We start from the raw sequence: 15,597 nt of genomic DNA, 5'->3' as shown, positions 1-15,597 counted from the left end.
GTCTGATTTATACCAACTCATTTTGCGTTTGTCTGATATGTTATTAGTGCTTTCCGGGAATATTTTTCAAGACCGAAATTTCAGTAGTTTGAAATTTGCTCAGTGCGGTAAATCGGTATAAACATAATACCAATATTGAACGGTATACCGCCCAGCAACAAGCTAAGGTACTGTTGATAAATATAGACTGACAGCTGACAAACTACCTGTTTATTCAGCCGATGTAAATATCAGAATTTAAATAACAACCAGCTTTAATCATTTTGATTGTGTAATTACCTTCAATGGGTTTACATTTGAAATTTTCTGTAACTTTCTGAAGAGCGTCTGTGACTGCATAGTTCTGAAAAGTAAATCAAGTTATCACAAACAAAGTAAATCAAGTTATCACAAAGTAAATCAAGTTATCACAAACAAAGTAAATCAAGTTATCACAAACAAAGTAAATCAAGTTATCACAAAGTAAATCAAGTTATCACAAGCATAAAGTAAATCAAGTTATCACAATGTAAGTCAAATTATCACAACATAAATCAAATTATCACAAAATAAATCAAGTTATCTCAAAGTAAATCAAGTTATAACAAGCATAAAGTAAATCAAATTACCACAAACATAAACCAGTCAGCAGATTATGATAAGCTTGAGTACTTTATAAAAACCAAAAATATTTAAAATTGTGTTCATTAGGTTCATTACATAAACATTTAAAAACTTAATGGAATGTGCTATAATTGGCAAACACTTGTTTACATAATAAAAATGTTTACAGAATTATGTAAATCAACTGAAAGAGAAAACGAAACAACATTCTAAAATAAATTAACTAACTTTGCATTAAAAAAAATTAATTATCTTCCATCAGCCAAACCAAAGATCAATTCTGGAAGACCATTTAAATCAATACACAGGAAAAAGAAAAAATCTTTAAAAAAGAAAGAAAAAAAGAGACTTGTAAATTTGCAGTTGTACTAAATTTACGAAAACTTCAAGCAAGGGGAGACAACTCACTTCACCTCCTGGTTTGACAGCCCGAAGAGCTACTTCGCTGGCGTAATGAGCAGCCACTATGACGTCTGCCTTCTTACCAGACACCTTGTTCTCCTGAAAAATAATTAAAATAAAAACAACATAACGGCATATTTAGATAACACTGTAAATCAGGAAATGTTAGCGAAGTTAGCAAAGATATACAAGACAGTAATATTTCATGGACCTAAATTTAAAGAAACGTACAACAGATTGTTCCGAAAACCTTTTGTGCAATTGTTTTGTCTGTGATTAACTGAGGGGTACTAATGTTTCTTTCAAACCATCTGATTACTAACTGAACTGTATTAAGCATTCACCTGCCTTAACAGACCATCAACTGTTGCTTCATTTGATGGTCAAAAGTTAAAAACACACTACTAGAGCACACTGATTTATTAATCGTGGGCTATTGGATGGCAAACATTTAGTAATTTTGACATTTATATGGGAAATCTGAAAAGTTTCCATTAGTAGCAAGTGATTTTTTTTTTTTTAATATGCACCATCCCAGATAGGATAGAACATACCACGACCTTTGACATACCAGTCGTAGTGCACTGGCTGGAACGATAAATAGCCAAATGGGCTCTTCTGGCAGGATTGATCCCAGAGCGACAGCGGATGAGACGAGGGCTACAACACTGTCATGTCCCACCCACTTCATTTAATGGCTGCTTAACAGAGGTTAATAGGAGTTCAAGGTAGGCAACAATGTTTTTAAAATGTTTGATTAGTCAGTCGGTGATAAGTTGTGAACCGAGTAACAACTATTATTAAAAGATTTAGATGTGTGTAGCCATCTGTGAAATGTATGAAGTGACACTTAATTAAACGTTACCTGGAAGGAACCTTTCACGGCCAAGAGTTATATATTATATTACCACAGCTGGAAGGAACCTTTCACGGCCAAGAGTTATATATTATATTACCACAGCTGGAAGGAACGTTTCACGGCCAAGAGTTATATATTATATTACCACAGCTATGAAATAAGTCGATAGGCAGGACATAGCCCTGTGGTAAAGGGGTCGAAATCATGAAAAAATTTTTTTTACCACTATCCCAAAGGAATAGTACATTTCCGAAAGCACCGTTTCGTCTGAGAATGTACTATCCCATTAACGGTGCTAGAACCGAACTCTCCCTGTTACATTATAATGCATTCGAGTGTGTTCAACACCTGAATGCGCCGTCAGTTTGGGATCAATCCCAATCGGTGGGCCCACTGGGCTATTTCTCGTTCCAGCCAGTGCACCACGACTGGTATATCAAAGGCTGTGGTATGTGCTGTCCTGTCTGTGAAATGGTGCATATAAAAGATCTCTTGCTACTAATGGAAAAATGTAGCAGGGTTCCTCTCTAAAAAATTACCAAATGTCCGACATCCAGTAGTCGATGATTAATAAATATATGTGCTCTAATGGTGTCATTAAATAAAACAAAACTAATTTTAATCCGCTTCATGCTGCCCTGAGATTTAACAAGCCTTTTTTCAATAATTAATTTCAAACCTGTCTTTACGAAACGTATTAATTAATAAAATATACCTGTAATTAATAAAATATACCTGTAATATACTTTGCAATTCATTTATTAAAGAAAGCACTTTAATTACACTTAATTTTTATTGCCTTTCACAGGGAGGGAGACGGAGACAGAGAAATATCATGAAAATGGTTTAAAATGCCCCAAAAGTGTTTAGTCAACCATGCTGTGCCAAATGGAACACGCTGATGATTATGATGAGTACCTTTGATGCTCCCAGTACAAACGTGTGTGCCACGACTGCGATATACCCATCGACATGTGCACCGAGATCTCTGGAAAGGAAACAACAAACACCTCATTAAAGCTGCACACTCGATTGTTTTTGGCCAGTAAGAAATAGTTTCAACCGTTACAGTAGGCTTGTTTTTCTCATAGTTAGCATTTGGCTTGCACATTACTTTTTGGCTTAAATCTTATTTTTTGTGAACTCTGCATGTCGTACATCAGTATGAGAGTTAAATATTTAGTAATAAGAGAAGAAAACATTCTGACAATTTCATAAAAGTTGTGAATTTTCATATTTAAGTCAGCTAAGTGACAGACGACACATTTTGTTTCTCTAATAAAAGCCGTCTTTGATAATTAAAATTACACACTTTTACTTTTCTTCTTACGTCAAACCAAACTGAAATTATTTACAAAAATGTTTTTTGTAGGATGGGATGAAACAAATGCTTCTATAAACCATGTTACTGTACACATGCAACCTATATACGTACATTTTGACAAGATCACCGTCCGCGAGATTGACATCTGGTTCTGATTTTAACGGAGAGAAGTGACATATACAGTTGTTCACAGCCACACACGTTGGGAATGCAATTCCTGGAGAGAAAAATAAATAATTAAAAAACACTTTTTTAACACACCATTTAACCTAGTGATGTTCCAATGATTGTCCTCCTTACGTAAGTATAATTTCCAACTGATTGTAAAATAGAAAGTTGATCAGTTGATACGAATGAATGAATGAATGAATGTTTAACGACACCCCAGCACAAAAATACACATCGGCTGTTGGGTGTTACAAATGGTAAGTATATGAAAATATTATTTATATAATATTTATATAAATCAAGTTGATACAAACTGATCGACGATGAAATTCTGGCCAACAGATTTCCCCATACCATTTAATCAGTAGTCAACATGTATATATGTAGGCAGGACAAACAAACTGGCACAACAATCAGGACTCGACACTTGTAGCAGCCAGAGACATTCTGACTTCTGAAGTCTATCATAGGTCACTGGATACCCCAAAAAGATTAGGGTTAGTCGGGCTACTAGATCTTCACACAAGTCACTGACATATATATACAGTTAACAAATTGTCCATACAAGTTACAGTGAAAAGGTTTCCACTATAGTTTTGCGTTAATGAAACGTGCTCTGCCAAGTGCTGTGGAGTGAAATACCCAAAATTGCAACAGAAAGAAAGAAATGTTTTATTTAACGACGCACTCAACACATTTTATTTACGGTTATATGGCGTCAGACATATGGTTAAGGACCACACAGATTTTAAGAGGAAACCCGCTGTCGCCACATAGGCTACTCTTTTTTGACAGGCAGCAAGGGATCTTTTATTTGTGCTTCCCACAGGCAGGATAGCACAAACCATGGCCTTTGTTGAACCAGTTATGGATCACTGGTCGGTGCAAGTGGTTTACACCTACCCATTGAGCCTTGCGGAGCACTCACTCAGGGTTTGGAGTCGGTATCTGGATTAAAAATCCCATGCCTCGACTGGGATCCGAACCCAGTACCTACCAGCCTGTAGACCGATGACCTGCCATGACGCCACCGAGGCCGGTCAAAATTGCAACAGAGCATATCCAAGTGGTTTTTTTTACACAGCATGTGTTTTCTGTTCATCCAATGGAATTCCTGTATTTGACGTCAGGTCACTGAGCTTACCCACACGCGTTTACCCCCAAGATGGAATTGACATCGAGCGTTACCCACGCGCGTTTACCCCCAAGATGGAATTGACATTGAGCGTTACCCACATGCGTTTACCCCCAAGATGGAATTGACATTGAGTGCTGCCCACACGCATTTACGTCCAAGATAGAATTGACATTGAGCGCTGCCCACACGAGTTTACCTCCAAGATGGAATTGACATTGAGTGCTGCCAACACGCGTTTACCCCTCAAGATAGAAACAGTCGACCCAGGCCTCTGAAAATTATGAGAACGATGGTTTCATTTGTGTGAATCTAATTTTACACAACCTTTTTTTAGTACGAAATTTAGAGCACCATTTACTTGGACATAACAGTTTACGCAAGAAGGAAATGGGTTACTTAAGATTTATTTCTGCACAACCGATTAATGGGTCACACAGATTTTCAATTCTAAGAGGCCTGAGACCAAAGCACTAAATAAAACGCTCGAGTGCAAACAGGTCTTAATTCCGCTTCGAGTCAGAACAAACCTTTCTTCATGTCCTTGACCTTCTTGAAGACTTTTCCAGTCTCCTGCAGCAGGAGAGCATCTCCAAACTCGCACACACTCACCACGGACGTGCCGGGCGTACACTTCGCAATCACCTTCCTGAGAATGTCTGCAAGATAAAACATCACTTTGTCAACATCCATTATTAATCACCTTCTTCAGGATGTCTGAAAGATATAGAGAATACTAAACGAGTCCCCGTGAAAGACTGTTTATATTACAACACACGAGTTGTAATATAAACGGTCTCTCACGGGGACGAGTATAGTATTCTATTTATTACAACGCCCTACATTATTAATTTGAGTCACCAAATATATTTGTTGTCTCTCACTAAACAGGACACTGAACATAAACAAAACAGTGGAGTGATTCAGAATGCATAACCCTTCTTTGCCTATGCACTCTTTTTATACTATTAAAGTATTTATGCTTTCGCAATGTCATAGAGTCCCTCCATCCCAAAAATAAAAATAATTAAAACAAATAACACACACTAGTAGTAAACAGAATATTAGTTTAATATTAGTTTAACTATAATATAACAATCACTATTCAAAGTCCATCATTGAGTTTTCTGCAAAACGTTTAAACTTCAAAGCGCGTCGGTCTCAGTGTCACGTGAGTTTTCGACATTTGGGCTTGCTTTCAGGAGATTCAGTTTCATCGTTATTGTGTTTACAAAAGTTAATATTTATGGTTCCACCATATATTGGAGCAGAAAAAATTGAAGACAATTTGCCAAGAAGATTTGTAGATGTAGTACAAGAATCAATCATTTTCGTTGAAGTTGTGTCTGTCGAATGCATTTCCAAAGCATATGACTGGTGGTACGATACCGTGTTACTGAGAATATGACTAATTTCACAGTGCTGTGTTGGGGAAATGTGGCTGTAGTTGATGCTTTGTATATTTTTCTGGCCAGAAATTTGCATTATGTGTGTTGGAGGGATATTTTTCTCAGAAAGTTTTTGAACTAAGTATTTTCGTGCAGAATGGTTTGTGTAATTCTTGTTGGGAGCGAGTTCGGCATTTTTTTACATTCGCCTCATGATTGAAGATAACTTGTTTACCCCAATAGGCTGGCGTTTAAACCAAGGAAAAAATTCAGAAGCTTCTTTTGTGTTTGTTGCTAAATAGAACGGTGTTTCAGGTTTGGTGAATCCGGATGGACGCAGGTTAGAGTAACGCTTGTAGAGGTCAACTGGACAGCGATCGTCAGCAGTTGCCCAAACACGTAAGCGACAGCAGACGTGAAACATTTCTTTTCAAATATTTTTGTTTATTTATTTAATAATGTAAACTATTCTTGTTTCATAACGAAAAACAAAGTTTTATATGTAAAATGTATTTTTTTTATTTTTTTATTTTATTAATTGCATCTAGCCACGAAAGTAAAGTTTTAATGGCATGTTGTTTATGAATGAGTTAAAAGTAGTTCCATGGTTCATGTGATCGGAGGTCATGACCTCTCAAAAAGCATATCTCACATTGTGGGATATGAAAAATCTCTCACAGGTATCTCCGTCACCGCGGTGTAATAAAAAACATTACTTTGTCAACATCCATTATTAACCACCTTAAAGTAATGCCGTAAAAGCATTACAATACCAGTCATACGACTGATTATCTGTATGCATTACGCTTGCAACATAATGCAGTAATAATGAAACAAATACCAGTCAATTGACTAATTCTAACTGGAACCAGTTCAGGACTAGCACTTCTAGACAACGATCGGATTTCCCGATTTAAGAATTAAACATTTTATTAAAATTTTATCTTCGGGTGTCTTTTTACAATACATTTCTCACTCCAGCCAGTGCACCACTACTGGTATGTCGAAGACTGTGGTATGTGCTATTCTGCCTATGGGATGGTGCATATAAAACTAAAAGATCCCTTACTGCTAATCAAAAAGAGTAGCCCATGAAGTGGTGACAGCATGTTTCCTTCCTCAATATCTGGGTGGTCCTTAACCATATGTCTGATGCCATATAACCATAAATAAAATGTGTCGAGTGCGTCATTAAATAAACCATTTCCTTCCAGTTACAATAAAACTTTTGAAGAATTTCATGAATTAGAAACTTCATGTGATCGCTTGCCTGGATCATTTAAGGAGAGTGATTGTCAGCTCAGTTTCATTTTGATCATGGTGACGACTGTTCACTTACAATCAAAAACCAGGCTGCTAGATTTGTAAATATACAGGCAGAATAGGTTTTTTTTTAAAAGCCTAATTAAAGGAGGGCGGCCATGCGGCATGATACGAAATACAAGCAGACTCGTCTTTTAATTGAACCGAATATGTTATCGGTCTGACATTCACGGGCAATTCCGGTTTTGCTTAACTGATCAAAGTTTTAATATTATTATTTTAACAAAGATTTCAAGATATACGAAAAACAATAAAGATGTTTATAAAGTGATCTCCTAATGTCGGTTACATTTGTTTGGGTTATTTCCATCTTCATCGAATGAATCGATCGCTGTGGTAAAATATTATTGCCAGCTGATAAAAAGTAGTTTCGTTTTTGTAACGGCGGTGTATATATATTATTTGGCACCCGAGATAAATGATTTTAATGATAAACACTACCACTTCCGTTGTTTTTATAAGCGGTGATATCCCCCCCCAAAATTAAAGGTTTACATTATTTTATAAAAACCTGTTGAATAAACAGAATGACAGAAAGTAAGTCATCAATTGCAACCAATTATATCGGCAATCGATGACAAAATATCAGACGATAGTGAAAACAAAAGACAGAATGACCGTTCTGATCACGTGACAAATTTGGCGCCAAATGAGTGCCGAATTGGTAAAAAATTAAAATGTTTTCATTGCTCAAATAAAGTATAACTTTTATTGTGTGTATTAAACATACAAATGAATACAGGTATGGAACAAAATTGTTAAAAGTACTGTTAAATTACGTTACGGTAACTGTTGTGAATGTTTCGTCAATTGCTTTTTCGTACACAACGCTGTTAAGTTTCCTTTGACATCCAGTGTGCAGACTGATCGTTGTGGTTTTTTGTGTGTGAAAAAAAGTATGCATTTGCCGATTTGGAAATAGGTGCTATAAAATACAGTAGGGTGCTGGAAAATAAAGAGGGGCGGAGTAAGTGAAAGGAGGGCGGCAAAATGCAATAATGGGGCGGCCCGCCCCGCTTAAATGGAGCAGCGAGAACACTGCCTCGGCTACAGCCAGCATGTATCAAGTTATTTTTTATTACTCCTGTAATATATCACCAGAACACTACTTGACAGGTTAAAAACAGCACAGGGATCAGGCTGAAACGGCACCACTACTAAAAAACAGCACAGGGATCAGGCTGACACAGCACCACTACTAAAAAAACAGCACAGGGATCAGGCTGAAACAGCACCACTACTAAAAAACAGCACAGTGATCAGGCTGAAACGGCACCACTACAAAAAAACAGCACAGGGATCAGGCTGAAACGGCACCACTACTAAAAAACAGCACAGGGATCAGACTGACCCGGCACCATTACTAAAAAAACAATCATTTGTTTGTGAAAAAGGATCCAATTTGGCTATAATGGCACATAAATGTTTGGGCGAAAACAGAACCATTTAATGATTTATTATTTTTATTTTTAATATAGGACCTAACAGTTCAAAGATTAATGCATGGTGTTATGCCTGGTGCGAACATCCATTCGGTTCCCGAGATACTTAAAATACTCCTTCAAATGATTTTTTTGTAAATAACTTGTTTTGTCCGATGTAAAAATTAAAGTTCTGGAAATAACAAAATACCACCATTTTAACAGTAAATTTCAAGTATGAAAAAAGCTGTTTCCTGTTATCTGAAACTTGCCCACAAAAGCAACTTGCACCTTACCAATTCGCCTCAGTGACGATATAAGGTTTGTTTTGTTTAACGACACCAATAGAGCACATTGATTTATTCATCATTGGCTACTGGATGTCAAACATCAATGACGATATAAGTGAAATAATATATATCGTTGGTATGTAAAATATCCCTTGGTGCATCAGAAAAAATTATGACGGGTCAGAATTACCAAATGTTTAACTAATTAATCAATGTCCTCTAGTTGAATAAAACAAACTTTAATCTTATGTTCGTACAATTTTACTGGTACATTTTAAAACTTATTACAACATGCATGTATTCTATTGCATCGCGGTACAACACTGTATTGCTGTTACATCTCTATCATCCCCTCCCCTACCATACCCTCATTATATGTGGTGTTCCTTCAAGGCGTACACAACATAACAAATTAGCCATACATACATAACATACATTTTTAAATATTTGATGCCGTTTCAGCCAACACTAGGGTCCACTCTGTCCATAGATTTTGGTGTCGTTTTAGTCAACGCTAGGTTCCATTTTGTCCCGTTTTCTCTTGGGGCCATTTTCTGTATAACCCACAGCACATACCCAGAGTTCGACAAATCTGCTAGCCCGACGCCCGTGGCTAGTGGTTTTTAAGTTCGGGCTAGTGAGAAATGCAAAACCACTAGCCTGCAGGGCTAGTGGTTTTCCCCCTCCTCTCGTTATCGCTCGATCGTGGGGGTTTCTGGGGGGGGGGGGGGGGGTTCTTTCTTTCATTTTTCTTTTTCTCTCGGCTGAAATTTCATTTAATAAATTTGATTGTGACGTTTGTCATCAAATAATATCAACAACGCAATCAGTATATAATAATCCACTTGAGCTAGGTCTTCAAACTGCAGTAACATACTATCTCTACATCGTCACAGTTACAGCATGCATTGTTTACCTTTCCCTTTCAAGTTTCTGGCACAGGAAATAAGTCTAATGACATGCGTCTTTTGATTGGTTAGACACGTCACGTGGTAGTTAATCTCGCACATATGTTTTAGACTAAGAACTTGGAAATCACCAATCGCGGCGACAGGTTAATCTCAATCAAGTAAACCCCAGCCATGCTTTGAATCTCAGTGTTTGTTTTATTTACCTATTGTTTTCTAATTTAACACTTCGCTGACATGTGGTTATTGGCAATCAGGAACACAATTTACTGTAACCGCATATGCAATGACTCGGCTTGGATAATACGTCACAGCTGCCGATACAAGATAATACCTTTTTTGTTCATCAATTAACAACGGATTAGATGTCGCCGTTATATTCTTTTGATATCGGTCTGACACTGGAGAATGCCCTCTATTTGAGCAATTGGCATCACTGTTCCTGGAGACATAAATAGAAGGCCCTAAATATATAACCAACTACCAAATACACTGAACCATCTATTACCGTTGTCACTCTGTCGTACCCTCATTTAAATTTAATTATTTTGATAGTATCTTTAGATACCAACCAAGAGTTTTCTCAATTATTTTTCCCCAGGGGGAGGGTAAAAGAGGAAACCGGACAATGACGATGGATCACACTTGACAAAAGACCAAACGTACGACACGACAAAAAACTGAAAGTTACAACATGATTTAAGTGTTTGTTTTATTTTACTGTTATACTCGTAAATGTGTAATGTTACAAAATTATATAAAAATCCAGTTATAATTGATCCGGAATTTGGGCTAGTGCTTTATCTTGGTGGGCTAGTGGTTTTCACAAACCCACTAGCCCTGTGGCTAGTGACTTTTCAAAATATTTGTCATACTCTGATACCAATGGTAGTAATGCAGTTGTGTCAAAACGTGTTAACAGTTTTAACATTTGAGCATAATTATAAAAAGAAAAGAATGAAAAGTAGAGGGGATGATTTTCCGTTTCAGATTTTGTCACATTCCGTTTCAGATTTTAGCAAATTCCATTTTTGTCTTCAATTAGTGTTTTATTGTTATAAACTATATACATTTGTTTTATTGTTCCAGCTCTGAGCTGGTTTGCTAAAAAAAATTGAAACAAACTTTCAAACAAGAAGAAGTGTATAAACCGCACCACTTGGTTCCCACCTTCATCCGTAAATAAACCGCGGTTAAAACAAAGCCACAAACTTAATTACAGTTAATTATTATTTGTATTTAATAATAAAGAGATCCATTCTCCTTTAAATTCAAACAATAAATAATTGTTGGTGATGTGGCTTTCAGTTTCATTTCATCTGATGGATTATGGGTAAGTTTCATTTGTAAACAAAACACACTGTTGACAAACCACTCTATTTTCACGAAAATATGAACAAGAACTTTGGTAATGCATTGTTCGTAATCTTACATTAGTTGCCAAAAAATATGTATAAATAAATACATGACATTTTATTAGTTCCAGTATGATTACAAAGTGTGAACCAAAAAAAGAAGAAAAAAAGGGCACATGTAAGAATTACTAGTACTCACTCGTTTACACATGTACATTTCTCTGCAACCTAACTAGCTTGCCGTGTGCACAAATTACATATTCAAACGAGGTCAGGTCAATCTGGATATAGGCCAGTGGTAGTGAACCGAAACTAAGCACTGTTCTGTCGATCATTTAAAGTTTCGACATTATTTTATAACTTTAAAAAATATATATATTTGCCTAGAATTATATATTCAGAGCTGGTTTAAGGAACAGCGGGGTCTGTAGCACAAATAATAGCTGGGCCCCAATTCCCAAGACATATATTTTGCAACCCCCTCAGGGAAGAGAGAAAAATGTACACAATGCCTTACCACGGAGCCCCCTGAATCGCAGGGTCTGTAGCACGTGCTACACGTGTTACAATAATAAACCTGTGAGATGAAAAGTAAAATGATATTTTTGTGTGCAACTTACAAAATAATCGGTTCAGAAATAAATAATGTGTAGTAAATTCCGTAGCATGAAAAAAGGCATTCCCTGTGGGACGGACTATAAATGTGCAATGTTTCCGTACAAATTAATGAATATGCCCAAAGTTTTACGAAATTACATTTTCCAATGAAAGTGTTGTGTAAATTGGCTATGCTTATGAATCGTAATAAGTATTATTGAAAAATATTAAAACTGAACGTACTAGAAATCTTATTATATAATCAACATTCTAAAATTGTATTAGTACATGTTTATTTTTATATTTCAAGTTAAATTTCAGTGTGTAAAGTGACACGGTACACAGTCACATGCTTTGTTGCAAGCATACAGCAATTAAGCGCAACTTTCGAGAATTAACGGTTCTGAAAATATTTAGGCATACAGTACACTCCATAAAAATTTGCATACCAAAACACTATGCGTATATTATCAATATTGAATCTTAAAACTACTAAAAATATTTATTATGGTGCTTGAACCAGAAATACAACTTTTGAAGGTTATTTTTTTTAAATCGCAAATTCCGTTTCAGTTACTAAATTCCGCCCGTTTTACCGTGATCGCGGAAAATCATCCCCTCTAAAAAAGGTAAACGTATGAACTTAATGACATAACTAGAACCCCAGCTGTTACTGTTAGCAACATAGGCCTATATGATGCTATGTTCAATATAAAAAAGTATACCTATAAAGGTTTTAAATTAAAACAAAAATAACGGTTTTTCACAGATGTTGAACTTGTAGGCCCTAAGGCTAACGGTTGTTCAGCGAACTGCCCAACCCAGAAATGGTCATATTTGTTAACTAATTTCTTCAATGATACTAAAATATTTCTGTTTACTTTGTTTTAATATTTGTAATAAGACACTTAAAGCTTTTAACTTTGCTCAAACTATAAACATTTATTATTGTTTTTCTTCGTTGCCAAAAATTAACAACATATGTCTCTCGGCTCGGCGAACACGTGCCACGAAACAAAGCCACCAGTTATCCACGCCATTTATGAAATAAAGATTAATACAAAAAGAAAAACAATATTAAGATGTATCTATTCCCCACCATTAACCATGTCACCCGCCATTTTATACTTGGTGACAACAATATCTGTTGCCGGAGTTTCGTCGACATTTTCTGACTCTGTATCCGCCATCTTGCTTATTGCACATGGCACCCACAATGCACTTGTACGAAGCGCGAAATTATTTGTGATTGACCTTCCATTATGCAATAGCAATGAGAACTTAATAAATTAAATTACTAATTAAATTTAAAATGATGAAATTTGTATAATAAAACCTTCATATATCAATATATAAATCCAATCTGAATTTGAATTTTTTTTTTTTTTTTTTTTTTTTTTTTTTTAAAGTTTTTAACGAGCAAGGGAAACAATGTGGTATGGCTTAAGAAATCATAGTATAACAGGATTTAACTCCCTTACATCGTTCAGCATTTGATCAATTGCTCTCGTAGCCAACATAGAATAACAAAGCATGCTACATGTAAACGGTTGATACATCAAAGCCATTCAAAGACCGTGGTATGTAATCTCCGGTTGCTAGTCAAGTCATACCATGGTTATTTCATACCATAGTCATTTTGTACCTAATTTGGTCGTTGCGTACACTGGTCATTTTGTAGCATGATCATTTCGTACCATTGCAAAAAGTCATTTCGTATCATAGTCCTTTCGTACATAAGTCATTTCGTACCATTGCAAAAAAGTCATTTCGTACCCCAGTCATTTCGTACTATTGTGAAAAGTCATTTCGTACATATTAATCACCATTACGTTGTTACATGATCGACGTAGAAGTTGGCATTTAGTGGTGAATTCCAAATGAGGGTTAGGTCAGGTGAAATGGAAATAACAGTTGATGGTATTATGGTTATCAATAACGATATGTTACACAATAATAAGTTCTGAATTTCCAACTGTCAAAATAAAGCAAAAAACCCCCAACAAAACAACAACATTGCATCTTTGTGACAAAAATGCATTGCAACTGTGTTATGATATGGTCGATTCGCTTATATACTGGTGCGAAGTGACTTGGGTACGAAATGACGGTTACTAGTCATTTCGTACCAAAGTCATTTCGTACCATAGTTTATGGTCATTTCGTATCATAGTCATTTCGTACCATAGTCGTTTCGTACCATAGTGTTTTGGAATTACGTACCACAGTCATTTCGTACCATAGCCATTTCGTATCTACTTTTTACCATCTCGTACCATAATGTTTGGCCATTTCGTACTCGGTATCTTATTTTTGTTATGGTATGCCACTTCTTATTTTTGTTGTTGACGAATAAACGTTGCCGTGTAAACATACCTTGTAACACATGGTCTTCATGGGTAATTTTTTTTTCTTCTGAGATCGGCTTGTCTTAGAAGATCTTGATATGTTATACTAACACAAGGTGCTCGTTGGTAATTAATATAATGATGAACGGACACGTGAGGAGATGAAAGTAATATATAATCTTTTGCTTGTTTTTTTTTTTTTTTTGTTCTTTATTAAGAGATGGGGCTTCTAATATTTATTTTTTAAAACAGTAATTCTATATTTTACTATCTATCATTCAACTAAGCTGCACAATAAATGATTGAGGTACGAAATGACCAAGGTACGAAATGACCAAGGTACGACATGACCAAAGAAACATGGTAAGAAATAACCATGGTACGAAATGACTTGGGTACGAAATGACCAAATAACTATGGTACGAAATACCGGGTGCATTTCCTCTACCATGATTTGCTAAATTTTAATTTTGTCTTAAGTATTTAATCTACTAAAGTTATTTTTCTGTAGCCAGGGCTGGGTTAATTACAGTGTCGTCCATCACTTGGAGACCCCATCGCTGGTTTAGTATATTATTTGTTAGGGGAGTGGTGCTGGGTTCCGGCTAGCGCGACTGTTGGGCGGATGGGGGTGGTGGTTCGGGGTGGGTGGGGGGAGGGGGATGCCACCAGAAATTAGGGGTTAGACGCTTAGGCGTAGGCGTTTTGGATTTAGGGAGAAATAGGATTGTCTGGGGCCTTCCCCCGTCCCTCGCTCTCCCTGATCCCCCCACTCGGCCACGCTGAAGCTACAAATGGACCCGGTACCTCCACATAAAGGTAAATTACTGTTAGTATTATATTTTAATATCAACCTCCTGTGACAACCTTCAATCAACAACTTCCAACTTTGTTCCAGATAGGGCTTAGAGTTTGTTGTATTATTTTAATTTAGAACGCCCATTTAAAATGATGACAAATTTATTAGTCTAGGAAAATTTTGGATATAATAATAGTTTTTAAATAAATTTTTGGACTACACCTTCAACTTTTTTTTTAAAAATATAGTTAAATTTGTCCCCCATATATATTTTTAATTTTTGAGTAAAATTCAAAATTATCCCGTTAAATTTTCTATCCCGGAGTAGACCTCTGGCTATCCAGAACTCGACCCCGGGACAGACATGCTTGAAACCTTCGTGGTATGGAAGCATGTGAATAAATAAATGAATGAATGGTACGAAATGCCCAAGGTACGAAATGCCCAAGGTACGAAATGACTTGGGTACGAAATGGTAAAATTGGGTACGAAATGACTATGGTTCGAGTTGACTGGTTACCGAAATGACTTTTCACAATGGTATAAAATGACTATGATTCGTAATCTCCTGTCTATGGCACTTACAGTATTGAAAAATATACTAACATGCACTATAGATAGGATTTACATGGTACTTTGAACTTCAGGGACAGGCCTGTAAACCACCAGCAACCTAC

At 36.2% G+C, this 15,597-nt stretch overlaps 1 protein-coding gene across 1 annotated transcript in view; it reads right to left on the bottom strand.

The window, feature by feature from the left end:
* LOC121385325 (proliferation-associated protein 2G4-like) overlaps window positions 1–13,024 on the bottom strand; it is a 35,002-nt gene extending 21,978 nt beyond the window's left edge. Inside the window, exons 1-6 of the mRNA XM_041515963.1 lie at window positions 12,873–13,024; window positions 5,022–5,150; window positions 3,300–3,405; window positions 2,783–2,852; window positions 1,012–1,104; window positions 280–343 (exon numbers count right to left, since the gene is read on the bottom strand). Coding sequence (XP_041371897.1) covers window positions 280–343; window positions 1,012–1,104; window positions 2,783–2,852; window positions 3,300–3,405; window positions 5,022–5,150; window positions 12,873–12,963 — 553 coding nt within the window. The 5' untranslated portion in view covers window positions 12,964–13,024. The remainder of the gene's footprint in view (window positions 1–279; window positions 344–1,011; window positions 1,105–2,782; window positions 2,853–3,299; window positions 3,406–5,021; window positions 5,151–12,872) is intronic.
* Window positions 13,025–15,597: the final 2,573 nt, after the last annotated feature.

The sequence above is a fragment of the Gigantopelta aegis genome, chromosome 11 (genome assembly GCF_016097555.1).
Source record: "Gigantopelta aegis isolate Gae_Host chromosome 11, Gae_host_genome, whole genome shotgun sequence".
In the NCBI taxonomy this organism is placed as follows: Eukaryota; Metazoa; Mollusca; class Gastropoda; order Neomphalida; family Peltospiridae; genus Gigantopelta; species Gigantopelta aegis.
This window is presented reverse-complemented; position numbering and strand designations above follow the sequence as displayed.